The 26,113-nt window shown below is 41.8% G+C and overlaps 1 protein-coding gene and 1 long non-coding RNA gene across 4 annotated transcripts in view; one reads left to right on the top strand and one right to left on the bottom strand.

Annotated features, from left to right (window-relative positions):
- Window positions 1-26,113, top strand: part of LOC137106565 (uncharacterized) — a 161,001-nt gene that overhangs the window by 107,682 nt on the left and 27,206 nt on the right. The gene's annotated exons all lie outside the window — the stretch shown is intronic.
- The window catches only part of LOC137106525 (transmembrane protein 266-like), a 47,975-nt gene continuing 29,375 nt past the window's right edge, over window positions 7,514-26,113 (bottom strand). For 2 of the 3 annotated variants that reach the window (XM_067489934.1, XM_067489954.1), the window contains 8 exons: window positions 23,253-23,407; window positions 21,139-21,212; window positions 19,121-19,177; window positions 17,453-17,591; window positions 14,113-14,228; window positions 12,230-12,425; window positions 9,632-9,694; window positions 7,514-9,125 (listed from right to left, as the gene is read on the bottom strand). In XM_067489934.1, coding sequence (XP_067346035.1) covers window positions 8,485-9,125; window positions 9,632-9,694; window positions 12,230-12,425; window positions 14,113-14,228; window positions 17,453-17,591; window positions 19,121-19,177; window positions 21,139-21,212; window positions 23,253-23,407 — 1,441 coding nt within the window. In that variant the 3' untranslated portion in view covers window positions 7,514-8,484. The remainder of the gene's footprint in view (window positions 9,126-9,631; window positions 9,695-12,229; window positions 12,426-14,112; window positions 14,229-17,452; window positions 17,592-19,120; window positions 19,178-21,138; window positions 21,213-23,252; window positions 23,408-26,113) is intronic. The other variant, XM_067489944.1, reaches the window with a different exon arrangement.

Raw genomic sequence — 26,113 nt, 5'->3', positions numbered from 1 at the left:
TGATGCAGCTCGATCCTCTTCTGTCTGAAGCTTTGGGGCAATTTATTATGTAAATGTGTGGGTTTTTTTTTTTCCATAGCTAATTTAGGAATTGATGAAGATTTGGAGATTTTAGTTTGATTAATAGGATATTTGACTGAAAATACATCATCCAGTATTTAGATCATTGTGTTAATTTAAGTAAGATTTAAAAAAAAAAATAAAAATTCTGGTTCCTGCTTGTACAGTGGCCTGTAGGTGCAAAACACAACAAAATTTTACAAAGCGTAATTTTTTTGGTGTGTTTCTGTGCTTTGGGGTTATGGCCTATTGTGCTTATGCCATAAGTTTTGGATTATGAACTATAGATAGTTTAAATATGTTACTTATAGCTCTATGAAACTTTTACTTTTTGTTTGTTTTTGTTTTTTTACATTTTGTGAATAAGATTATGGAATAACTGAGAAATAATCTAGTTATTGACCCAGAGTACAGAAACAAATATAACTTGATTAATTGTGCAGGCTTCAGTCTTCTGCCACGTGCACCATAGCGTTGTACTCACTGATTAACGCCGTTGTGTCACAGTCGGCCTGTTTTGTAAAGCACTCGTGTTCTCACACCTGAGGGAAGCTTTTCTGTGTGAAGGCAGAGGTTTCAGCATCACTTTGGGGTATTTTATTAACAGGACAGCAGGTGCACGACTCCCTGACCTGCTCCCTCCACCAGCTGTGTGTGGGGGTGTGTGTGTGTGTCTCAAACAGACAGTGCTCAGAGACAGAAAACTGACTGAGCCTGGCAAATCGACTGGTGACTCTGGTGAACCAAAAGCTGCCTGCTGCTGCCTCTGTCGGCTACTTTCCAGAGGAAACTCTAAAAAGTGTTTGTATGCAGCTGGACACTGAAAGCAAAGGGCTGTGCTTTCCCCTTTTCTTTTCTCTCTCTCTCTCTCAAGTCTCCCGAGTGGAAAAAAAAAGGCCCCCTCCAGATTGACAGCGCCTTTCATACTGTATTATCTGGCCTGGCTTTTAACTCCAGGAGAACTGTGTTCACAAATTGATGCTCTGCTCCTTTGGGGCTGTAGCTGAAACATTAAATTGTACTGAAATATTCATATGTGAGTGCATTTAGCTGAGAGCAATTGATGTGCGAGTCCCCAGAAGCCAGATGGAAATTTTGCAGGGCCCCAGCACACGCTGGCAGACACCCCAAGCTCTGGCCGGGACGCCATTGTGATTTTAGCCGAGGCTACAGAGCCAAGTCAAAGGCTACTGGATTCAGGGCTTCGGGGTGTCGGAGTCACCACTAGTGGCCAGAGACACTGCTGCAGAGCTGATGTGCAGCAAGCCACTTTAAAGCTCTCTAGAATTTTAGGAAGGATACTAAAATAAAGCAGCATAGAGACATTTAGCAGCCCACCAAACTTCTACTTGGTTTGAAGCAAAAAGCATCAATAAATGATGTCAGTTGTGAAACAGCTACTTTTCATTGTGAAACATTTATTTAACGCAGGTTTAGCCGCTAATGGAGCAGTTATTTCTGTTAAAATGTCAGGTTTTCTGTAAAGCAGGAACTCATTTTAGTCTGTAGTCACCACAAATAAAAGTTGATAAAAAACGTATTTGGACATGTCCATTAATTGCTGGCTCGCTCATAAATATTCATACAGTGTATTCCAGCTCAAACAAAGCATGATCGTTTCACATTTTTCTTCAAAAACAAATATGTGCTTAGAATAACAAACGAGCTGCATCAGCGATAAATGCTGCAAAATACTGTACATTTCTTCACGTTTGCAGTACAAATTAGTGCACGTGATTAATTTTTACGGTCTCAACAGGCACTTACACTGTAAGTTACTGTTAGTATTTGGTCAAAATGAACAAGAGACTGAATTTAAAATGTGGCTCGAGTCAGATTCCATGTGCGGCAGACATTTCCCAGAGGAGTCGTCCTTTTTTTACTCAAAAACGTTTGCTGATTTAACCGTCAATGTAGGAAGTCGTGCATAACTACACACTTCCTCGTCGGATTTGCTGAATTAATTTTGATGTTCTGTAGATTTATTTTATTCAGTTCTTTGGAGCAAAAACTGATGTAGTGTCCCGTCTCCCAGAGGACGTAGCAGACGTCTTCCTCCGAAAGCTGGTGAGACACAACGCAGGAGAAACGAGACGAGTGTTTCGTTGGGGAAAAAAAATGTAAATAAGTTGCTTTGTTGCCGTTATGATTCCTGTTATCAGCCACTTTGCTTTTTATCCACTAAAAATTGATTCAACAATTAATATTAATGTTTGTCTTTAGAGGACTGAAGTGATTGAGCTCCGTTACTCGCTCAAGTTTTCAGTTATTGACCCACTTCTGACCAAAGACGTGAACCGAGCATCTGAGGGGAGGGAACCAGAACACAACCCTACGTAAATGCAAAAGAAGGAAAATCTTCTGTAGCCATAACAACAGTCTCCTGAGTGGTTTCTTCCACCAAGCGACCCTTTGGATCCTGTGCACTTAAGAAGTATGTTTCAAAAAGAGAACCTGAGAAGCTTTTTAAGACGCGATGTATAATTTATTTGTATTTTTCTCCTGCTCCAGAGTCTCTTGGAACAGTGTCCTGTGTGAGACATGTTCTGAATCTGTCAGACCACAGCAGTAATGCAATAATACTCACGACGTTTATTTGTTCTCGGTGAGTTTGGAGCCTTTTTTTCTTTTAACCATATACCCAGCTGTTCGGTGCCATAGGGCTGTATTCTAAATCTCTTCCACACACTTGAGAAGAAATCATATTCATAAACGAGACCACAATATTGGAGCGAATCGGTACATAGAAAATTAAAACATTTTCCCCAGTAATTTTAGTAGCTATATCAGAAATGTAATTGTTGTAAAGCCTTGATTGTCTGCATGCTGACGTGTAAATTTCTAGTAACAGTTTGCAGTGATGTTGCAGTGAAGTGTATGTTTTTCGGATGTATCATCTTTTATTGTTTTTAAGTTTACTCTAATTCTGTAAGGTACTAGAAAGTAATTGATTGGGGATTATGTGAATATGCTGCGGTGATGTGATACAGTCCAAATGAGCTCTGTGCTGATGGGCGCCCCCTTTCAGAACCCAGTCCTTGAGCCACATTTTGCCAACATGTTGAGTCGTATGGCAACAATTGGAAAAAAACATGACATTGGAGCATGACAGGCAAAGCAATAAACCAACAATACATCATTCGTAAGAACTGAGACAAAATATCTGAAGTGCTAAAGAAATCGGTAGATTTGACCAAGTTTCAATCTCAAACGTGTCTGTGTCCAAAAACACCTTGTCTGAAACCAAATCATTTCAATTTGCCTAAAAGTCGTCAAAGGTTATGTCAAATTATTAATGTGGATATGAGGCAATACACAGGAAGTGAAGCGAAAAGGTAACAAATATTGAACAAATTTTAGCCTGTTGCATTTGTCGTCTCAGTTTTTGTCAACACTGAGGTTTTCTAAAAGTGGGATCAGCTTTAACTCTGATGATCCCTGTATCATTACCATCACAGTAAAACCTTTTAATAATTATTTCAATAGGCTAAAATCATTGTGCTATTGCAAAGTTTCTACGGTAAAACTTAACACTGTGCAGTTCTTTTGTAATAGTAGTTTTAGTAGCTTCACCCAATACATTGTAAACAATAAATACACAGTATGGAGTACTCGGAGTACTCGGAGACATTTTTTAAGTTAAGTGTACTGTGTGCGGCCTTTCAAACGACGCACTTATTTAAGTGTGAGGTGCAGCCAATTTTAACAACAGTGACAACAGTCTCCTTTACTCGCTATAACCCTGCGAGGCCATTGACTCAAAAAGATCAAGTAGTTGTTGCCTGTGTCACTTTTGGGTCCTCAACCTCCGTCACGCATAACTTTCTACTTTGGTCGCATCGCCTTCAGTCGTGGTTTGCTAACCACACCCTCGCCCCAAAATGTATGAACTTACATTACTATTGTAACAATACTAAACTTTATTATGCAATTAGATACTATAGTACTAAGGTAGATAGATCCCCAACTTCCCAGCCGTTCCATCTAAGAACTCTTTTTTCAATTAGCTGTAATTGTCCAAGAACAGAAAACGTTCTATACACTGGGTTTATGAATGTCACAAACATTCTTTGACCCCATTAAATACGTTCATTCATGACCCTGTAAGAACCTTTTTGTGAATTGCTGCCTCTCACTGGTTAAGTGGTGCAATTGCCTCATTTATTGCTTCTGATTTTTTTAAGTTGGCGTCACTTAAAAACAATCAGTAAAGTGTTTTTGTTTTTGTTTTTTTCAAGCTGCAATTACCTCTAACTTTAAGAAAACTTTAACAAAATAATAAATCTAAGCTAAGATTACTGTGATGAGAGCTGTTTCACCAGAAACAGAAAGTGTGATGTGACTGGACAGGAAGCACATTTCTCCTGCAGGAAGGTGACACGTGAAAATTGTCAGGTGACAGGTTTTAATAGAGAGATGATCGTCAGAAACTTGATTTTCAAATTTAGTCAAAAAAATAGATTATTATTTTAATTTAAAGCCACTTCTCAAAAATCACAGGGTAACTATTTATTATTACTATTAGTGTTATTTATAACCCAAAATCATCAAAAGTAATAATAGAAAGTAATTTGTGTGCTCTGCTGCCTTGTATGTATGATGACAAATAAAGCACTAAACCTTATTTTTGGTGACAGTGGGAGAAAAACTTAATGTTTCTGCAGGCCTCAAAAAGTCAAAGTCAAACTGTTTAAGACCTTTGTCTTTGACTTTGAATACAATTAAAGACCCTTTTTTGTTTTTACTCGGGACAAAATTATAAATACGTTAAAAATAAATACAATTAGCATATTAGTATCCAGTAAATTACACAGCACCACAGCTTTTAATAGTGGTGCAGATTTGTAGGTAATTCAGAGCATCAGAAACAGCCACTCGTGGAAAGTCACAGACAACACTGCAGGTTTGACCTCACATCAATTAATACTAACGAGTTGACATTAGTTACAACAGCTGAGTGGACGTGAACTGACAGTGAACTGACAATCAGCCCCGGCTCTGCGCAGGAAGCTGATAGACGACTTTTAAAAGAAAAGCTGCCAAATAATTTATCTGACACACTTAATTCGTAACAGGTGTTGAAAAATTTACATTAACATACGTTTTAACCCACGTGATGCTGATGATGAAGATGGAATTACTTTATAAAGAGGAAACGCTTACAAAACTAAAGTAACACAATAACTTGAGAAAATAGTATTTGAGACTCAACAGAAAAGACAGGATTGTATCAAAGGGCACAAACGTCAGTTATATGCATCGTGTGGTGTTCGTTTATGAAAGACATCAAATAACAATTTAATGTTAAATAGAAAGCTGCTTTTCCAAAGTCAGTTTTGGACACAGCTTTAACTTTGGGCTTCAACAACTTAAAAAACAACAAATAAAATAATTTCTCCTCGATCTGTTTATTTTAACAGCAGAGAAACTGTTGTTACAGTGATTTCAATAATTGTACCAGGAAGAGGGAAGTCGTTATCTTATCGTACCTTAAGTTGGCACAGATGTAAACCTGAACTCACCAGTTTTCCTCAGTTGCGGAGAATGAAAACAATGATCATGTAATGTTAATGCCATTAAAGTGACTCCCTCTGTGCCATTATTAAAACATTTCAATTATTATGTGTCTAATGGTCACTGTTAATTCACTTAACTTCCTGAGTGTGTGTGTGTGTGCGGGGACTGTACCTCTGGTTTCGCCGGAGAGGTCCCAAAAGCAATTTACGTCTTAGCTCGTCTCCTGAAGGTCTGCTCAGCGTCCTTGCCTGTCAAAATTCAACTCTTAGCTCAGTCTGACCTGGTGTGATGCATATTGACAGAGTAGGTTCATGTGAATCATTTAGGCACATTTTGCATTTAGTCTTTAGTGGTAAAGGAAAAATATTTGGCCTCACATGTTGTGTCTTCAGTTATTGGGACATTTTACATCCACATTGCCATAACTCTGTAAATATAATTGAGCCTAATGGCTCTTAAGGTGCTAAGAGCTGGGAGTCATGAGTTGTTTTTTTTCATGGCTAGTTGAGCTGGAAAGGGTTCAGATAAGAGGCGCAGCACCGGAGCCATTCCTGCCAGGGCAGTTGTGACGGAGGCTGAGTCAGGACCCCGTGTCCATTGTGTTGTAAAGTATATTGATATGACGGTCAAGTAAACACTCGGATCCGGGTCGTCAAATTACACGTCGTCTCCTTTGTAATGAGCCATAGCACAGTCTGGCAGCTGAACCATTGCAGCTTTATACAGTGAAAAGGTTTGAAAATGAGTTTAATTTGAGGTTTATCTTTATGTAGGTTTTCCCAGAGATAATTCATGCTATAAAGAAGTTAATACTAGTATAATTTATTGTAACTTTTTTATATTAAACAATAATTTCCAATTAAGGACAAGTGCAACTCCCAAATAATCTTTAACTGCATTTGAAATGTAACAAATATAAATCTGTGTTACATAATAAAAAAGGAAATGCAAAGTATAAGGAAACTGTGACAGCACACACATAAGCTGATCATGATGTGAACATGTCATTAATGGTTGGCATCAGTCGTCTGAACCATTGTTATGGTGGAGATGTAATTTAAAGTCCACGCAGTCTTGATAGCATGAGCTTGGGGTAGAAGAACACAGGAGTTAAGGAATGTGATTTAGTTACTCAATCTTTTTATTTTAGTCAATGTTGCTTTTGTATTTTAACCCAAACCACAATCTTTTCCTAATCCTCTCGTTTTTTTAAATAAACCGGGCCATAAATGGGTTGCGTCTGTCCGCACATGCCGAAATCAAACTACAATGCAGTGCATAATTTGGCATAATAACCTACTGAGCCACTTAGTGTGTGTGTGGACCAGGTGCTGGTGGTGAGACCAACAGATAATGGACCTTGAATGGTGTGTGCAGTGACCATGCCGTCACTTTTACCCACAAAAGTGTGTCCCATGATTAGCTCATAGCTTGAGGATTTCACTTGGTCACAGCCGAGGCCACATAAGTGTAAGTAGTATATCCCAAACCCATAAATCGGAAAAGAGCTTAAGCTTCACTTCATCTGTGTAAATAGATGCCAAAACATGAAATGATACAACACAGACAGATTGCACATTGACATAATAGCCATCCTCAGACCTCAGATTGTGAACCGGGTAGTTATTCTGATGAGGACAGTCCACTAATTTAGTGACAGTAGGAAAGATTATGTGGTCACCACTAACTGCAGCTGTGTGTATTTGTTAACTAATTAGGGCCGAAAAAGTTTTTTTTTTTTTTTTTTTTTTTGATTAAACGAGGGAATCTTGCCGGTCCTAACAAGTTTGAAGGGCAGTTCAAGGGTTAGACTTGGTCTTATGGTGGTGTAAGGGTTAGGTATTTGGTCCTGATCGTTCAGCTGGTACCAGTAAATTAACACCCAAGCTTTCAATGAGTAGCAGTTGACATATTACCAAAAGGCAGGAAACTGGGAGCAGTTAAGGAAATACTAACTTTTATTGTTGCTATTTTGATTCAAATGACAAAACTGTTTTGCATTTGGCAATAACTTCCTTCATATCAAGTTTTATAAAAGTGTCGGTAAACATTGAAAGTGCAAAGAATTTGCTTGCCATTTAGGGCACACGTCTTTTTAAAGGTTCATGCTACAAGCACTCCAATCGTTTCATTTGCAGAATCCAGTCACTTACCTTTTCACTTCACCCACACGAATACACCCGATGCAAACAAACATTTGATGAGTTTTGATGACAGTTGTCAAATCGGACAACGTAATGGCAGAAACATAAAGCTACAATAAAAAAAACAAAAGGTTTGAATAGTTAAGCCAGGCTTATGTACCCTGTAGTTGTTTGAGCAAAGAACAGCATGATTCGCGTTTAAAGTTTAGTACAAATTAAAACAAAAATTTAAAAATAATCTAAATAAGAAGAAAAATGAAATTTAGACAAATCACTCATTTGAACTTCAGAGAACAGTGTTTTGGTTTCCAAAACTGTTCAGCGTTTAAGTATTTGTTGAGTATAGGCTTAATGGCCCCTTGCTGGTTTTAACTCATGTAAAGTTCAGTGCATTTAGGACCCTACTCAAAGTGAGAATTCCTGATGAAGAACGTGTACAAGAACACATTAGACTCCCTGTATCTGGGCATCCTACTGTCTTTTTGTGCTATCTCAGGGCATTTCTGATTTAGAAATTCATCACAGAGGAACAGGTTGGACATTACGGCAAAGGGCCTAAGAGTTCTTATTGTCATTTCAACAACTGACGCCTGAACATGTCAAGTTAAGGAGCGTTAGTGTTGGCTGGAAGCAATGGCTCAAGTTGCTCTGGATTGACTTGGATTGGAACAGAAAAATCCAGCTTTTGTTTTGTCCTCATAAGATATATGCCAAACAGAGTGGCAGTAAAAGGAGGGAAAACAAACTTCTGTGTAAATGTAGCTTATGTGTCAGGCATTTGCCCCAGAGGTGTGTCAGCTGGTCCCAGGAGCCGGTACTTCTCCTCCAGGGAGGGTTCAGTGGTGCTGCCCTGCAGGTGGATCAGTGGCTTGGTCTGCAACAGCACACATCCCCTTCCCCGGCCTCGCCTCTCCTCTTGATTCCTGCAGTTGAATATGTTTATTCTGTGGTCCAGCTCAGGACTGGCCTTTTCGGAGCCTGTGGGACTCGGAAATTTAAGGTTAACGGGGTCCACTGTCAGGCCCTTTTGAGCAAGGCAGGAATCCTCAGACAGGGAGGAGAGGAGCTCCTGCACCACCACGCTGGGGTCTCGGCAGGGACCCCGGCCTGAGAAGGAAGTAGGGCAACGGCGGTGAGAGCTGTAGCTCTGACCGAGGTCCGCAACCGCGCTGCTGCTGCAGTCCGTCATAGACGAAGCCGGGGTGTGGCTGCTCAGGCTGTGGGGGCGGGCCATCACGCTGCCGCTGGACCGTGATATGCTAGTGGAGGTGTCACTTACAGCGCTGCCCAACCGCTCCATAGATAGCATCAGGTTGGACTGAATGGAACCTGTAGTCGTGGGGAGGTGAACATCGATGGCTGCGGTGGTGATGACCCGGGAGCCTAAGCCAGGAGCCCCAGCTGCTTTTGAAAAAGGTAGACAACACACACAAAACAAATGAGCCCCTCATTTACAACTTCATAACCTGAGAATGAATAATTTGTCAAATCTAACATTCACATAATTATAATTAACCATGTGAACGAAACATACTTTCCAAACTGTTAGGAGCTTAGGGAAACCTGATTCCCCAGGAGAATGCAGTTTTCTCTGCCGTATACACCAGTCAGGCATAACATTGTTACCTCATTAGCTTTTTTTTTTGGCAGCCATATTATTAAAACCACTCCAGTACAGCTCCACCTCCCGCTTTGACCCCAATAATACACAGTGGCCAATAAGTGTACATGTCTAGTAACCAGGTTTCTTAAGTGCATCTAAACTCTTTCCCTGATTACCTGAGTAACCTGGATACTTCCGTAAGTGCAAGTACCATAAACCCAGTCAACGAAGTACCGTGACTTTCAGAATGTAGTTTTCAGAATTTTATTAACATGAGCTGCATATGTATGTGTTCACAGTTCCTTACCACTGCTTGCTTCACTGTAGTATTGGCTGATGTAGTTGTTCATGTCATCATGTACCACTTGGTCTGAGGTAAAGAATAAATACGAATACAATGATTAGTAGTATTTTCAGCTGTCTGGTCTTCACTGCAGATAATTAAAAAACTTAATAGATTAAGGGCAAAGCAAAGAGTCCGTTATTACACCATTTACAGTACATCTCTGCCATCACCTACTATCCAAACCATTCTCCATCTCTGAGTACGCTTAGTTACACAGCTGCTGCCTCCTATTACTAATCCCTATATCTTTCATGCAAATATGTGTTCTGTTTTCTGTATACTACGGTGGCCCTGAAAGCTCATAGCACTGCAGATCACGAAAACCCGAGCAAATTATACAAAGAACGTCATCAATTGTGATAAAACAGGTGCAGCATTAAGAAAGGCAGAAAGCCACCACACAACCAAAAGGAGAAACTCAGAGCCACAGTCCATGCGGTACAGGTTCGGATGCTCTGTCATATTCTTTTTATTAAGTGTATATAAATGCACATTAGTAGCATGCTCGTGATATATCGTTTAATATAAATTTACAATGTCAAAATTATTTGGAGCGTGAATTTTAGGAGTAAGAGCCTAATGCTGTCTGTAGCGATGACTGTAATTGGACTTTACATCTTGTTGTGTGTAGGTGCTTTGGTCCATTTCCGTGTTAACAGTGAAAAGTAGTCCAAATGGAAAAAATCTAATATGTTTACAACATAATATTGACAGAGATGACTTCTGCCCCAGGCCACAGCTACTTTATAGGCAAGTGGTCAGGATCACGCACTGCTCCGCTGTGCATTAGCTGCACCCTAGTGCACCAGAAATAAACTGGGACAGAAACAGGGTGGGGTTGGTTTCAGGCTTGATAGAGTGGGAGCTCTTTGTTCAGGCTCTGATCACTCCAGGGGAGCAGGCCTCGGCGTGCGTGGTGCACGGCTGCGATCTGCTGTGCTCTTTTGCTCGCTTGATTGGTCTCGAAGCTCACTATCCACGGGCTGAGTGCGAAGGCAGAGTACCCTGAGTGCTAGCCCCTGTCCCCCGGGACATGCTGCAGACTCTGATGGGTAATTTCATTTATCTTTCAGTCTAAAATATTAATCCCTGAGCCACCCCCAGAGAGGAAGCATTGCACTCACTGAAACAAGACTGAGACAATCACTCCACAATTAATAACACATGAGTCTTAAAAAAAAAAAAGGGGGGGGGGGGGGGGGGGGGGGGGGGAAGACTGTCCAGCAGACATAAAAAAAAACTCTCCTCTTTGGTCTGTGACAATCAAGTTAGTAGGCTATCAGAGGTCCTTTTAGTTCAAATCTAATCATAATGTGATGCTTTATGCTATTTAAATGTATGTTAGGTTAAAAAGGAACAAAACTTTTATTGATAAGACTAAACCCTCGTGGTCTGGGACAGTTGAACTATACACAAACTGTATAATACTGGATAGTAACACAGCACGGAGGCTCTAGAAAACATTAGTCTGAAAAAGTCACACGAAAGGGGTTTTGTCGGCTCTTTGGTTAATGCATTTGAGACAGGAACAAGAAAGTAAAGACAAGAAGAAGTTCCTGTTCTCTAGCGGTCAAAATTCTCACACCCATCGATTGTCTGGGTAATATGTTGAATGCACTTTGAAAAAACCTGCCTAGAAAACCCTACACCAGTTGCAGAAATCTGTTGTTTTGGATCCAGGTCGGATCACGTTCTCACCCCGAACAAACTTCTCCACGGTTTACTTGGGACAACATCCACTAAAAGGTCTAGATGCATTTATTTTGGTCCGCGGCAGAGAACGATTGCAGTCTTCAGATCTGCCCCAACGAGTCGCACAAGGGAGGAAAACAAACCAGACACTCTGCAGGTGAGAAGCCCACTTGAGGTCTTTTGTGCAATACAGGCCAGTACAAGTAACGAGTGACTTGATTGAAGTTGACCTGACTTGACTTGAGCTCTGTGGCCTGCGTCTTCATCTCTGCGAGCGTGTTTCTGTAAAAAGCCCCATTTGTTTCTGAGAGCCAGATTTCCCACTATGCCCTTGGGGTAACTTTGTGGCCACCGTGGAACCTCCTAGTGCCCTATTGTGGTTTGCAGGTGAAGGGGAACAGATGTTGACAGGGACCCACTCTTTCCTAACAAGGCCCAATGCACAGAGCACTCTGTACCTGCCTCGCCACAGAGGGGGGGGGTAAGAGAGATAGCTGAGGCTGCATAGACACCCATGCAGGCTGACATGGCGCTGGGGAACACGCTTGTTTTTTCCAGGATTCACCGAATCCTAAAAGCTGTTTCGCCCTCGTGTCCATCCCCGGGCACCTGTGGTCAGGTGGGTGTTGTGGAGCCTGGCCTCAAAGATGTTCCAGGGCTACTGCTCCAGATTAACCGTACACTGCTGTGGCATCGAGTTCGCCCGATGTTACACCACTAAAGACTTCTTGTCCCACAAAATTATGCACAAACCCTATGCTGCACCTCTCTGCACCAAGCAAACATTGCATCTGTTGTAGTATGCACATATTAAAATGAGATGCTGTTGTCACAGATGCACGTGCTGCTATAGAAACCATACTGTACCTGCAGTACCATGGGGCTCCCTGGAGTTTCTCTGGCAGCCCTCATCATCCGACTCCCCAGGAGTCAAACCTTCTACAACCTGAAAACTCCTGCCCTGTTTGCCCCACATGTGGTGGATCTGCATGGCTGCTTCGCGTTCCGCCGCAAGGTCCAGGTCCTGCTGGGCCAGGTGGGCCCTCAGCTGTCTGATCTCAAACTGGAGGTGGTTGAGTTGCATGTTTTGTGCATTTGGGAATAAGGAAAGCAGGAGGTTAGGAGTGTCCAAAAAGGGCAGGTCCGCCGTTCGAGGGGGACAAAACAGAAGATTATGAAGGGGAATGAGGAGGAAAACCGAATAAGAAAGGCCAGAGACCATGTGTAGGGTGGGAAGAAAAAAAGTACATGCATGTATGCATACAGATGTCTTGACTTAAAAGATTAAATAAAACATTTATAGTATTAAGTTACAGATGAACTGCATTATTGCAAACAGTGTTTTCGGCTTTGAGCACATGACCCACTGACATCGGGTACTTGCAGAAAGGGACGTATTTGCAAAGACGCAGGAGCCCACTGAAAGTTCTGGTCCGGTCCTCAGAAGCTCTGAGGTGAACACCGTAATGCTTGAATATCTTCTCTTGCTTGTTACTACAGAAGAAAATCCCCTGTTCACAGAAAAGGGTTCGTCCTACTCTTGTTGCTGCTGTACTTAACAGTTTCTACAAATCTTCCACCACCATTCACGAGTTTGATTAATTACCAGCTCTCTTTTAATGAACTGATCACTTCCTTTATGATTTATTTATTAATAATTTGTGTCCGGTGTTCAATTAAGGGCTGAACATTTCTCATTATTTACTCAATCTCTACTATAATCTCTCCTACGGCATCATCCTGATGAAATATGTGGATCTGTTTGTGATGTGCTGCTGCCCTCCTCTGGTGGTCGATGGAACTGACAGTTTCTTGTTTCCTTAATGTGATGAACTATTCTATACTCATGAAAAGCGGTAGAAATAACTAGAAACTGACTGAGAAGCTGAACTTGTAAACACAGTCCCAGGGTCAAAATATCCTCAAGCAGAACTATGTCATAGCTTCTGGTTGTGCATGAAGACCCAAAATATTGCTCTTGGGAAGAAATAACCCCACATTTCTCTTGTTGTCCTTTTTATCTTAGAAGATAATTTTATTTCATAGTTTAAAAAGTTAAACGGAAGCTACTCTGGTGTAATTTACTGAAATGTTTGGACTGTGTTTACTGAATCACCGTTAAGCTGTTTTTTGTAATGACGCATACATTTCAAAGTCATGTTTAATGACTGTCCAATCATGGAAACTGTAGCATCTCAGTGTTTGAAGACCGGTAGAATTTGACAATCAGAGAAATGATAAGTACCTAACTTCTGAACTTTACTAGATTACTTCCATTCTGTGTTCTACTCCACTGCAGTTCTGGTGAAAATATTTTCATTCTACTCAATAAAATCTGCAATAATCTGACAACTTTAATTGTTTGCAGGTTCTCAATACATCCTATTAGTACATAGTTGGGCGGTTAACAGGTAAAATATATTTTAATAGTTTCAAAGTGAACTAATAATTTTTTTTATTTATGTACAGCAAACTTTCTATGCTGTTTTGTTGAGTTTGTTAAAGAAATGTGGATTCGACTTGTCCCTTTGTTATCAGCAGAATCAAATGAAATACAGTTTAATATACACAGTTTTCTTAAAGCAGGTACATTTTGGAGCACGTACTTTTTGGACGGTTTTCATGATCCTGCTGATGTTTCACGTACACTTTAACGTCGGTATTTACTATGTGTACTCCAACCTCCTCTGGTTTCTATCGTGGACCCAGAATAACATGCATTTACTGAAGTCACTGCAGACAGTACTCACAGCCTGTTCCTGGCAGATCTGAGTGAGACGTTCCAGCTGCTCCTCTCTCACAGCCTTGGTCTTCTCACATTGCTGGATCTCCAATTCCATCTCTACTTTGACTTGTAGCACGTATGCTAACATGGAAGCAGGAGGAGAGAGACATAAAAAGTAATTATAATTGTTTAGATCCGCACTTATTCATTAGTAATTTAAATAAAACGTGAAAAGGGTAAATGTTCATAGGCTTCGAGAAGAAAGACAGCTGGTGAAAGACAGTGTGGTCAAATCAAGGTCAAAGGTTGTGTTGGTGGACTGTGAGTTCCGTCTGTCAATCGACATCAATTACTGGCAGCTAGTAACACAATACCTCTGCTGAATGAATTCAGCAAGATGCTGTAAATGTAGCGAAAAAGGGTTTTTTTTTGTTTTGTTTTTTTTTACAGGTTTTTACCCCAGATTTATTCTGGAAATATGCACTTTCACCACATGCAAAAAGTGTCTGCTGTTCTGTTTATAACCTCTGGATTAACTTAAGTCATAGTCCTAGAAACATGTGTAAATAATGGCGGCGCGATTGGAAAACAGGATGGGTGGAGCCAAACATATTTAACTTTAACTTTTCAAAGCAAAAAATGTGTTTGTCAGTTTTATGAAGAAAACGCCTTTAAGACAAAGGCTTCAGTTGTGGTTTAGTACTTACAGGTAAAATATGCAGCTTAAGTTAGTGATACGCTGATTCGAAAACTTACAAAAAGTAATCATGTTTTCTATCCTGGTCGCTTTCACATGTGGGAGGAGAAGGTTTTTCTCTGATAACAGACACCGTGCATAATAATTATTAGGCGGTATTAATTAATTTTTAAACAACTAAAATATAGCCACAATTCCAAAACCATCCATCAATTGTCTGCACGGAAAACAAACTACAGAGCACTTTGAGTGTAGAAGCTCCGAACAAACAAGGGAAAATGAAGGAAAAGGCAGCAGCACAACAAGCCGCTCTGCCTCTGACGATCAGAAAAGTGCTGTGACTAATCTGCTGCAGTGAGTTTCAGACGAGGGAATCGTGTCGTTTGGACGGCGCCTTTGTTAAGTTCCAGTTTTTGATCACCATCCCCCTTTTCTGCAAACAACTGACATTTGAGATCTTAAATCTTATTACCTACAAGTCACATTAGTGTTGAGTTTTTATAGCCAAGAGAGAAACAATCAGTGATCAACAATATTGAGACTGGATGCTATTAAATATTAATCATCCATCCATTATCTGTAACTGCTTTCCCTCTGTAAGGTCCCGGGGGGCTTGGAGCTATGACGAGAGGCAGGGTCAACACAGGCCGACAACCAATCACACTTACAAGTCAGAGTCACCAATTAACGTAACGTGCTTGTCTTTGGACTGGGGGAGGAGACCCACGCAGAAAGGCCGCGGTCGGACGCCGGCCTTCTAGCTGCGAGGCGGAAGCGCCAACCACTCCCCTTAAAATACCATAAAACGGAATAAAGCAATTCATGTCGCTTGCACATGAGCACAAGCATCGTCGCGCAGCTTTGTGAGTAAATTCTCATCGCGAGCAGGAAATATCAGGAAGGTGCACCAAAAAAAAAAAGGATACAGAGAGTAAATTTGGATACCTGTTGTCATCCTAGTTGGCAGACAGTGTCTCACACGTCTGTGTCTTCACATTTGTAAGTCAGCCACATGATATCACACCTAGTAAAGCTGTGTGGAGGAACAAATATAATCTGTAATCTCATTCTCTGTCGCCCTTGTTTATCGGAGCTATTATGGGACTCAGCTGCCAGCTTTGTCCAAACGCTGAGAGGAGGGTGGGCAGGCCAAAGCACACAGCCATCATCACCATCCTCCTCATACCTATTTATAGCCACGTTGGCACACACACGCACACACACACACACACACGCACGTTGCACAAGTACGGACCAACATATGAGGTCAGCACAGTCAGAATTCAAGCATAAAAAGCTCAATTAGGCGTTTACCGTTTATCCACGGTGCTACTGAAGACTGTATCTGCATCAGCAACACACACACGTGCAATTCACACCACGACTGATCCCACGACTTCCCGTGGCCCTGCTCCACCTTCTGTTCTCAACCACAGTGGAAGTTTTCACAGACCTGCATCACGTACATGACATCCCAGCTCCCACACTTCTGCCTCGTTGCGTTTTATGAACACAGAGCTTCATATGTGCCATTTCAGCTACGGTGGCTGTGTTTAAGCTAGTGCAAACAGATTGTACAGAATGGTGGTGTATCCGTTAGTATCTCTACAAGCTCATCAAAGTATTTGCTTCAAGTCCACGTTGCACATGTATTGTCGGTTTTTCTACCGTCCGTACTGCTCAAAAGGTGGCGCAATAAAACTAAAGGAGGCAGAAGTTCTACATGCGACGGTGTGATGCAAAGACAGACCATTGGTTTGAACATGATTTTTTTCTCCCCCTCTGAGATGTGTTGCAACCTGAATAACAACACTCCATCAGTCTCAAATACCAAACCCAATGGTTGAGGTGGAGGTGTGCAGCCAAAGCTTTCGTGGTGCTGGCAGGTGGATCTAGTTGCCTTTCAGACAGAGCCAGGCTTGCGGCTTCACCCTGTCCAGGGTTTGTCCTAAATCGAGCTAACCTGCTGTTGCCTGTGGCCTTAAAGGTGCAGCGTGTGAGATTTAGTGGCATCTACTGTGGCAGTAAGATGGCGGATTGCAAACCATTGCAACGTCCCCGCACCTCGTCTCTGCGACTGTGAGAGAGACTCCAGTGTCTGACAGAGTCAGCTACGACTTCACCAAATTCTAGCTCATTGAAATTCCCATTTCCAGTGTTTGGTTTTTGTCCTCTGGGCTGCGGTAAACACATGGCAGATTTTGTGAAAAGGGCCTCTGCTCCACTTAGATGCCCTAAAATGTCAGACTTTTACTTTAGGCTGAACTATTACAGAAAACATCCTTTTACTTGTCCACTTTCCCACTGGACTGTGTGCAGCTGATCCCGTATGCAGTCGCAGGCCTTGTGGTGAGGGTGACCTCCGAACAGATATCGAACCAGTCTGCATTAGCATATGGGAGAACAACCACTATATTCATTATAGGCTCTCGGAATCTTTTAAAGCAGCTCCTTACAATCAATACTAGTTAGAGTAGCACAGTGGCAGCAATTCACTCTGAGCGATGATCAATATCTCTGTTGTTCAATAGTAAATCATTTGTATAATTATGGAGTGAATGGGTTAATTTAGCTCTTTTAATTCCATTGCTTTCCATGTATGTGGGTGATCCTTCTAAGCTAAGAACGATGGGGTATTTCCCCGTGTTGCACCCAGATCGCGGCTCACCATCGATGATCCTCTTGATCCTCCAGATGCGTAAGGTGATAATGAGGCTGATGGCATCCCAGGGGCTGCTGGGCCCATTGGCCACCGTGGAGGCCACCATGGGGGCCAGTGACAGCACGATGACAGCACCATCAAACACCTGAGGGGAGGGTCACACAACACAAGGACTTTGTATTTTCCCTGTTAAAAAAAAAAAAAAAAAAGCTAAACATTGCTGCAACTAAGCGATGTGCCTCCATCTAACTCTGTCCTCTGCATCCTCTTCACTCACACCAACTAACTTCATGTCCTCCCTCACTACATCCATAAATCTCCTCTTTGCTCTTCCTCTAGACCTCCTGCCTGCCAGCTCCAACCTCAGCATCCTCTCTGACTTTATCTCCAACACATCTAACATGAGCTGTCCCTCTGATGTCCTCATTCCTGATCATGTCCATCCTCGTCACTCCCAAAGAGAACCTCAACATCTTAAGCTCTGCTACCTCCAGCTCTGCCTCCTGTCTTTTCATCAGTACCACACCTAATACACTTGAATATTGTTTTTATAAAGTTATCAAAACTTAACAAACTAAGTTTTTGAAGAATTTGACCATTTCACTGGTTTCTGATCCATCACCATTAAAGTTTGTTTGTGTAATGATATGACATTATGCAATAAGACGTGCGATTAGACTGTAGCATGCATTAATATCTGAGCTGCTTTAATAGATGAAATGTGTTATTTACTAATTTGCATTAGATCTGCACAATAAAACTGTGTGACAGCAGCTCGTTGCATTTGGGCGCAAAAGTTAATATAATAATCAATAATATTTAATGCACATGTAGCTAGTCCAAATGTTCCTTCAACAATAATTAAAGTTATTTCTTCATTCATATAAGAAGGTAAATGCAAACTTTTGCACTGATATAATTTTAAATGCACTCCTTGACCACTTGTGATGCTAAAAGGACATTTGTATGTGGGCAACTGTGGCGCAGGAAGGTAGAGCAGTTGTCCACCAATCTCACAGTTGTTGGTTCAATCCCCACCTCCTCTGGTCACATGTCGAAGTGTCCTTGAGCAAGACACTGAACCCCAACTTAGCTGCTCCCGGTGAGTGTTGGCCAGCTGCATAGCAGCTCCCACATTGGCGTGAGAGTGTGTGTGTGATTGAGACTGTGAATGGGTGAATAAGAAGCAGTGTAAAGCGCTTTGAGTGCCAATAGGTAGAAAAGTGCAGAACATTTACCATTTGTAGCTGCTGATGTTTGGTTTAGCGATAAGTTTGCATCCCAGGTAAATGCTTTATAACTTACTCATTTAATCTGTACAAAAACTGCTTATAAAACATTTAGTCACTGTGAGATGCAGCCAACTTTATTTACTTTTTATTGAGAGTGACATTTTTCTTATCCAAATCTCTGCAGGAGGTTAATGGACTCTGATACTGACAAGCCATATCATTAATACCACCTGTGGATTTAACTTGGTGGGGTGGGGTCTGGACCCAAAACACCAGGTGATATTAATGTTGTGGCAAATCCATATAATCCTTTAATTTTGAATACTGGAAAAGTAAATATAGCTACATGATAAATATTTGGACAAGATTCCCACCTGGCATCATTGTAATCATCAGCCAACACACACACACACACACACACACACACATCACAAGCACTAACCTCAACTTTGTTTTCTATGTAGTCCCAGATCCCAAGCACTACAATTCTGAAGACAGTCTGAACCAGACAGAGAGAGAAATGAAGGCGTTAAAATAGATAAGTGAGGAAATATGCTGATACACATAAAAAGCTCCTGTAAAATTCGCAGCCTTTTGAGTTGTCATCACGTCCAACTACTGTTGTCAAGATCTGTGAACAGACTGCAGCCTGAAAGCTGAGAAAAGGCCTGTGCAGTGCAGCTATCTTCTTTAAATCTCCTTCATTTCTCAATAATTAGACTAATAACTATGCAGGAATGGCATTTCTGAAGCCACTGAAAGTTGCCAAAAATAAAGAACCGTTGTATTTTATTAGTAGAAAATAGTTTGTAAAAAAAGGAAATCACACAGAAACACCTAAAGTTGGAACATTATTCTCGCCTGCTGAGGTATTTATAGCTAATTTAGTTCTGTGTAAGTGTTTGAAAAAGTTACATCTGTAGCAAATCACTTCCGTGATACTGACCTAAAATCTGCTCGTCTATCACATTTTGCATTACGCTCTAAACACCGTTGGTTGTTCGGCCCTTTGTTTAGCAGCACCGTTGATTTTCGCTCCAATTTGCATGTGGGAGGGTGACGTCCGAGTTGTTCTGCTAATCCGTCATCTGGGAAAACGTGTCGGACAACGGTGATACTGTCAAATGACATGCGCCTCGCCCACACATTCCCTGTTCTGTGATTGGTGCAGATGGACCAGCTGGTGAGGAGCTACGTTTACCTGACCTCTTCCTCTGCGCTGTCAGATGGATCAGACCGCTGCTCATTATGCTCGGCTTTAATTATCGCTCCTGCTGCCTCGCTGCTAATTAACGTGTGGTTTAGGCCAATGGGGCTGAAGCTGTTACGATAATTGGTTTGCAGTGGAGTGGCAACCTGTGGGCCAAACGTTCCCCTCTACATTTGGTTTTTCACATTTCCAGAGGGATGATTAGACAGTTATTTTATCAAACAATAGTTCAAATTGTATTAAGGCAAATGAGTTAGATTCAAACTGTTTGCCCCGAGGTAGCAAGTTTGAAGCTGAAACGAAATCAACGATGGTTATACAATAATGTACGTTGAATGGCAGCCCTGGAGCATCTGGTGTAGAGTGCTGCAGACAGAACATACACTCCCCTGCAAAAGTATTGGAACAGCGAGATTTTTTTATGAATATGAGACAAGTGGTCAACATTTCAGCTTTTATTTCCAGGTATCTGGATCGGATACACAGCTTAGAACATAGCACCTCTTATTTGGGTTTTGTTACCAAGATGTTGTGTCCTATGACATTGATTGTTCAAACAATAAATAGCACTGAATGTCCACACTCAGTTTTAGATTTGGGTTTTGGCTGTTTGGACTGAATTTATAGTTACTTAGAGAGCTGTCTGTGGGTGAAAAGCTATTGTGAAGCTGAGAGAAGATGGAAAACATTCGCCCAAGCCAGTAAGACCATTGGAATGTCCTGAAGAAGAACTAAGTAGCAGACATTAAACTGGGAGACCAAGGAAAATAACGGCAGTTACCAACAGACACATTGTGAGAGCTTTAAAGAAGCGTTAGTGACATCAGCAACAACCTCCAGAAGCGAAAGTATCACAATTTACTGTTCACAGAAGACTTCACGAACAAAAGTACAGAGGCTACACCAGAAGATGGAAACCGCTCATTAGCAAGAAGAATAGGACGGCCAGGCTGGAATTTGGCAAAAAGTACAGAAATGAGCCTCAAAAAAGTTTTATGGACTGATGAGACAATGTAAATACCTGGAAGGAAAAGCTGAAATGTTGATCTCTTGTCCCAATATTCATCTTTTGATGTCAAACCCAAATGCTTTCAGTCTACAGCACAAATAAAGGAACTGGCCGCACTGTTCCAATACTTTTGAGGGGAGTTCGCAAATTCAATCTTAACGAGAACCTTACAAAGAATGATTTTCCTGCTGGTGCTAGAAATAAAGCTTTACGAACCCCAATCCATTGCCCGCGTCTTTACCTCTGAAAAGAAGAGCGACAAGATGATAAGGCTGATCCAGTGGATGACGCTGGCAAACTGGAAAGCATTGGAAACTGTTGAGAGAAGAAACAAGACAAACATTTACACACAGGCAACAGCAGAAGAACCTCTTACTCCCGCTAACGTTTACGCTCTGTGAGCATTTTTACGTGGTTCCATAAGTCACAGTTCCTTCCACCCATGTCCCACTAATCTGTGCGCACTCACTGACTCACTTGGGCCCTACTGCCCACTCTTCGATACGTCTTGCGGGACCGGCAGTGGACAAAGCTCTGGATGACAACAGATCTGAAGTGAGCAGAGAGTCCTTGCAGCAAGACTCAGGTGTCATCAGAGCTGGATGCTGGCCAGTAATCGACGGGCACGTGTCCCTGCCGCCATTGACCGAATACACTTGGTTCATTATCACTGCTCTCCATCTCTCTCTCTCTCAGCCTTTTACCATCTGGCTCCTCTGTGACTGGCAGCACCACACACAGCGATGGACGTAGTTGGGAATAAGTACATAGACAACATTGTTTAACGAGGCCTTTTTCTGAGGCAAGACATACAGTGCCTACAAGAACTTTCTGGAAAATAATTGTTAATGATTTCCAGAACACATGCGTGGGACAGATGCACACACGAGAATCTTTGTACAGTTTGGACCAGTTTGTAAAATGTAAATACATGGACAATGTCATCATTTACAAATCCTTTAAACCGGTATTTTGTTGAACATTTTTACTGTTTTTAAGTATTGCTCAACTTAAATTCGATGCCAGAAACACATTTCTTCAAACAACTTAGCAGCCAGACAGTTACTCGCAAACCACGCCCAATGTGTTTTGGCCATCCATCCACCCACCCCCTCTGTCTGTAGCCACTTATTCGGTTCAGGGTCACGAGGGGCTGGAGTCTATCCCAGCTGTCATTGGGTGAGAGGCTGGGTCCACCCTGGACGGGTCTCCAGTGCCAACACATTCACATACAGGCAATTGAGAGTCACCAATTAACCTAACATGCATGTGTGTGGACTGTGGGAGGAAACCCACACGTGCACGGGCAGAACATGGCAACTCCACACACACAAAGCCTGCAACTGGCCGGGGATTCAAAATGGGACCTTCCGGCTGTGAGGTGGCAGGAATAAGCAACGCCTTTCCTGGAAAAACACGTCGCCTGGACGGGAGCATATGTGGCTGCTAAACCTGTGTGTATTGTTCAGCCTTAATGGCTCCTTTGTCGGCCTCATGTAGACATAGTCAAGACAGTCAGCGAAAGTTCAAACCGACCATCAGACTGGGGGAGAAAGGTTAATGTATAAAAAATAAAATCTCTTTATTTTTTTATTAAATATTAGATTATTTTACGTCAAGCTTAAACCACTGGTTTAAGTGTTTATGATTGTAAATACGTATTATGTTTTAAAAAGTTGTCACATTTACAGTTTGTAGGTTTTTTTTTTTTTATGTAAAACTTCCCTCTAAAAGTAAAGTATTTAGAGTACTTGTAGTAATAAAATGTACTGTGTGTAAAAGCAGGAAGCAAACTCCACAAATTGAAAACACAAACATCACAGCTGAGACAGTTTCAGGTTCCATGTATTTCATCATGTCAGCCAACACTTCTAAGGTTCTAATTGATTCCCTGGGTTTAAGAACAAGTGGACAGTTGACGTGTGGTAAATAAAAAAAATATATATTAATGTTGCGTATTTGTGCGCATGCACAGAGGGGTTTGCGGCCTGTTTCCTGCTGGTATTTTCCTATTTTTTTCCTACTTTCTTGTCTTAAGTTTTTCTTATGTTTTCAGACTTGCATCATGCAAAGCAATTTCCCCTTTGGATTAATAAAATATTTCTGATTCTGATTGTATTTTTAATGTTGCAGTGCTAAAACAGCATGGGTGGAGTTAGTAACGATTCAGTTTAATACTCAAGGACACTACAGCGAAGAACCTCCCGCTGCTCCAGTGGTGCAGGTGCTGAGTGGTGCCCCCCAGGTGTTTCAGTGTGAGCGAGTATTTGCCAGTGTGGATGTGCACACTCAGCAAACCCCTCGCCGAGAGAGAGAGAGAATAAAGATCAATAAGCAGCCATGCACACTATTTACATTGTAGGAGTTTGGTGTCTATGAGCAGCTCCAAAGACAGAAAGAGCACCACAAGGACGACACAGGCCACCAGGACACAGTTGAAGCCGGCGCTGAGCAGACAGACCTGCCACAGGGCCACTCGGTGACCACAGCACGGCTTCAGCCAGTTGGACCTAAAGAGAAAGAACACAAAGAATCAGGTGGGTTTTTAGGTCTAACATGGACACCGAAGAAAACTAGAACTATGCGTCCTAATCATTCTACAGAAACTAACTGACCACACCATGGCTGCACAACACACATGGGCTTGCTGAGTAGCAGTTTGAGGTAGATATGTGAACTCCCTGACATGGCCAACAGAGGGGGGCAGTTTACACTGAAGAGAGTTGATGTCTGCCAGCGTGAAGGGCTAAGTGTGGACAGAGACGGGGACAGTGACGCTCTGTGAACTAGTGACTTGACCGTTAGCTGCAGGTGTGACTGGAATAAGGATGGACTCCTTTTTGAAACGGCAGCAAAGGGCTCACATACTATAATCAGTAAGTGGATACCAAGTCCATCTCGTCTGCACCTGAAATGTTTTAGTTTTTTATCAACTGCATTTAGAAACACAAAAGCCTTTTCTCCAGCATTTAGGCCCTGAAAGCTGTTTGTACTACTGGTCTTGGCGACGGAGAGGAACGACGCCTCTCACCACGTCTCCAGCTGGAGTGGAAAGTTGGCTCTGCCGTGCTCCCCATGCACTGGCATAGAGCAGAGCATTTCCCTCCCCCCGATCATGTCTTCAATCCTTGGTGTGGCACTAACATAAGCCACCGCTGTGGCAAAACTGCTTCGGTTTCACTGTGGCCGCAAATCTGATTGTGCTGCACTCGTCACGGGAGAATCTGGACGATTCAACCAACTCTATTCCTCACGTTCAAACTGCTGGATGAAGATTGGTGAAGTCATTTTACAAGAGCTGCATCTTAACGGGAAATTAAGTATCAATCATTGACTCCTTAGTTTGTTATTCATATTACAGGCCTTAAAGCTCAATTGCATTTCTCCCCCCCCCGTCAGTTTCAGTGTTTTTTAGGTTCAGGTTTTACCAGCTCTATGAATTGTGGCCCAAAACTGACACGCACGTGAAAATGCAACGAAAACGTGAGCCATATGCTTAAAGTAACAACTGTGTCATTTATGTGACGATCGAATTTACGTCTTCATTAAAGACGGCTCAGTCACAACGAGTCCCTTCTAGTTCAGAAACCAAGTGATAAAGAAAAAAAACCCCACAAATTTCACCCCAGCTGTTCTGACAGAGGTCGCATTGTCAAGATCTGGATCAAACTATCTTGGTGGAGCGGATTGTAATTTTGTTCACACTTCTAATAAAACCAATTCGGATCTGAAGACGTATGATGTGTAAACCAAACCATGAGCTCCAGTAATTATTTGGAAACACTTTATGTCCTAGATACTGCAACGGTGGCTTAAGTTCACCACAAATATTACAACAAAATTAATTACAGTTGCTGTTTTCAGCCTGCTGGCATCTGTTGAAATCCATTGCTTATATGAAGCTATTACCTAGTTAATACTTTTTACTAATTTATTATTAACCTAACTCTGTTACATTGTTATTGCAGAAGTATTACCTTATTAATAAAATGTCACAGATATTGCTCACTACATCGTCATTGCCTGAGTAATAGCATTATGCTACCTTGTCATTTCCAAAATATTACTCCACTATTACTCCCTTATTTGCGAGCCGTAACGTAAAGTGCTCCACACATGTATTTACTGCATGCTGGCACGGATTGTGAAGGATCTTAGGGCAATAACGGCTAACCGACTTCTTCCGTCCCTAATTAAAGTGTTGGACCACAAAGGATGTCACCTCTAAACTACACACTGCAAAAGATCATAATGTAAATTATTTTATAAAAAGTATCATCATGAATGCGTATAACACATGTGGCGTAATGCGGGAAATGCTGCGACAGCTGCCTCGTTGATCCCTCCGCCCCTCTGTGGCTTTCTCCGAAGGAAGTACTTGTTCAAGGTTGGCGTGGGCAAAGCCGCAAGCTTGTAAACAACGCACGGCTAATCTAATAAAGGCGTAATCATGCTGACAGCAATCATCTCCTTGGCTTTGGGTGGTGTGGCGCAAGTGTGCAAGCTCCAGATGGTGCGGACTCTGCTCCACCAGAGTCTTGACGAGACCCTGCGGATGTCGGGTATCTTACCAGCCCGGATGCCAGGGCACAGAAGAACAGTCCGCTTTATTTTGCTGATGTTAAAAGTCCCAAATAGTTTAAATATTATATAATATGATATATCACCAAATTAGAACACAAGTGACAAAGTGAAGACATATTTTTGAATATGTAACAGTATAAGACACCAAAATAATATTTTCTTCATAATATAATGTTATAAGCTGCTGAGAACAAAATTAATATGAAAGTTTAAGCATGTTCTTAACTTTAAATGGGATTTTTTGTAGTGCTGGTAAGCACATAAAAGGCTTTCTAAAAAGCTAATTGTCCAGTATGATCAGGAAGAACAGGAAGTACCTGAGCCTCTTTTAGCCTCACGAAGAAGGATAACACCTGAAAAAAAGATGCACCGTAAAACAATTTAAAGATTCAAGTTGCTACCACTGCTCCCACCCACCGTCACTGCACATGCACACGTGAGCAGTGGAGTGTCGCCTCGCCGCCTAGTGATTGGTCTGTGGCTACCAGATGCAGAGACAGAAGCATATGTCCCCGATTCAGCTGTTCCAAATGTGCAAGGAGTCCACAGTTAGAAACCGACACCAGATGGTTCATCTAAATCTGTAGTGTGCAGGAGGACGTGGGGCGGGGTGGGGACCAAGTGCCCCTGTA

The sequence above is a fragment of the Channa argus genome, chromosome 2, assembly GCF_033026475.1.
Source record: "Channa argus isolate prfri chromosome 2, Channa argus male v1.0, whole genome shotgun sequence".
Lineage (NCBI taxonomy): Eukaryota > Metazoa > Chordata > Actinopteri > Anabantiformes > Channidae > Channa > Channa argus.
This window is presented reverse-complemented; position numbering and strand designations above follow the sequence as displayed.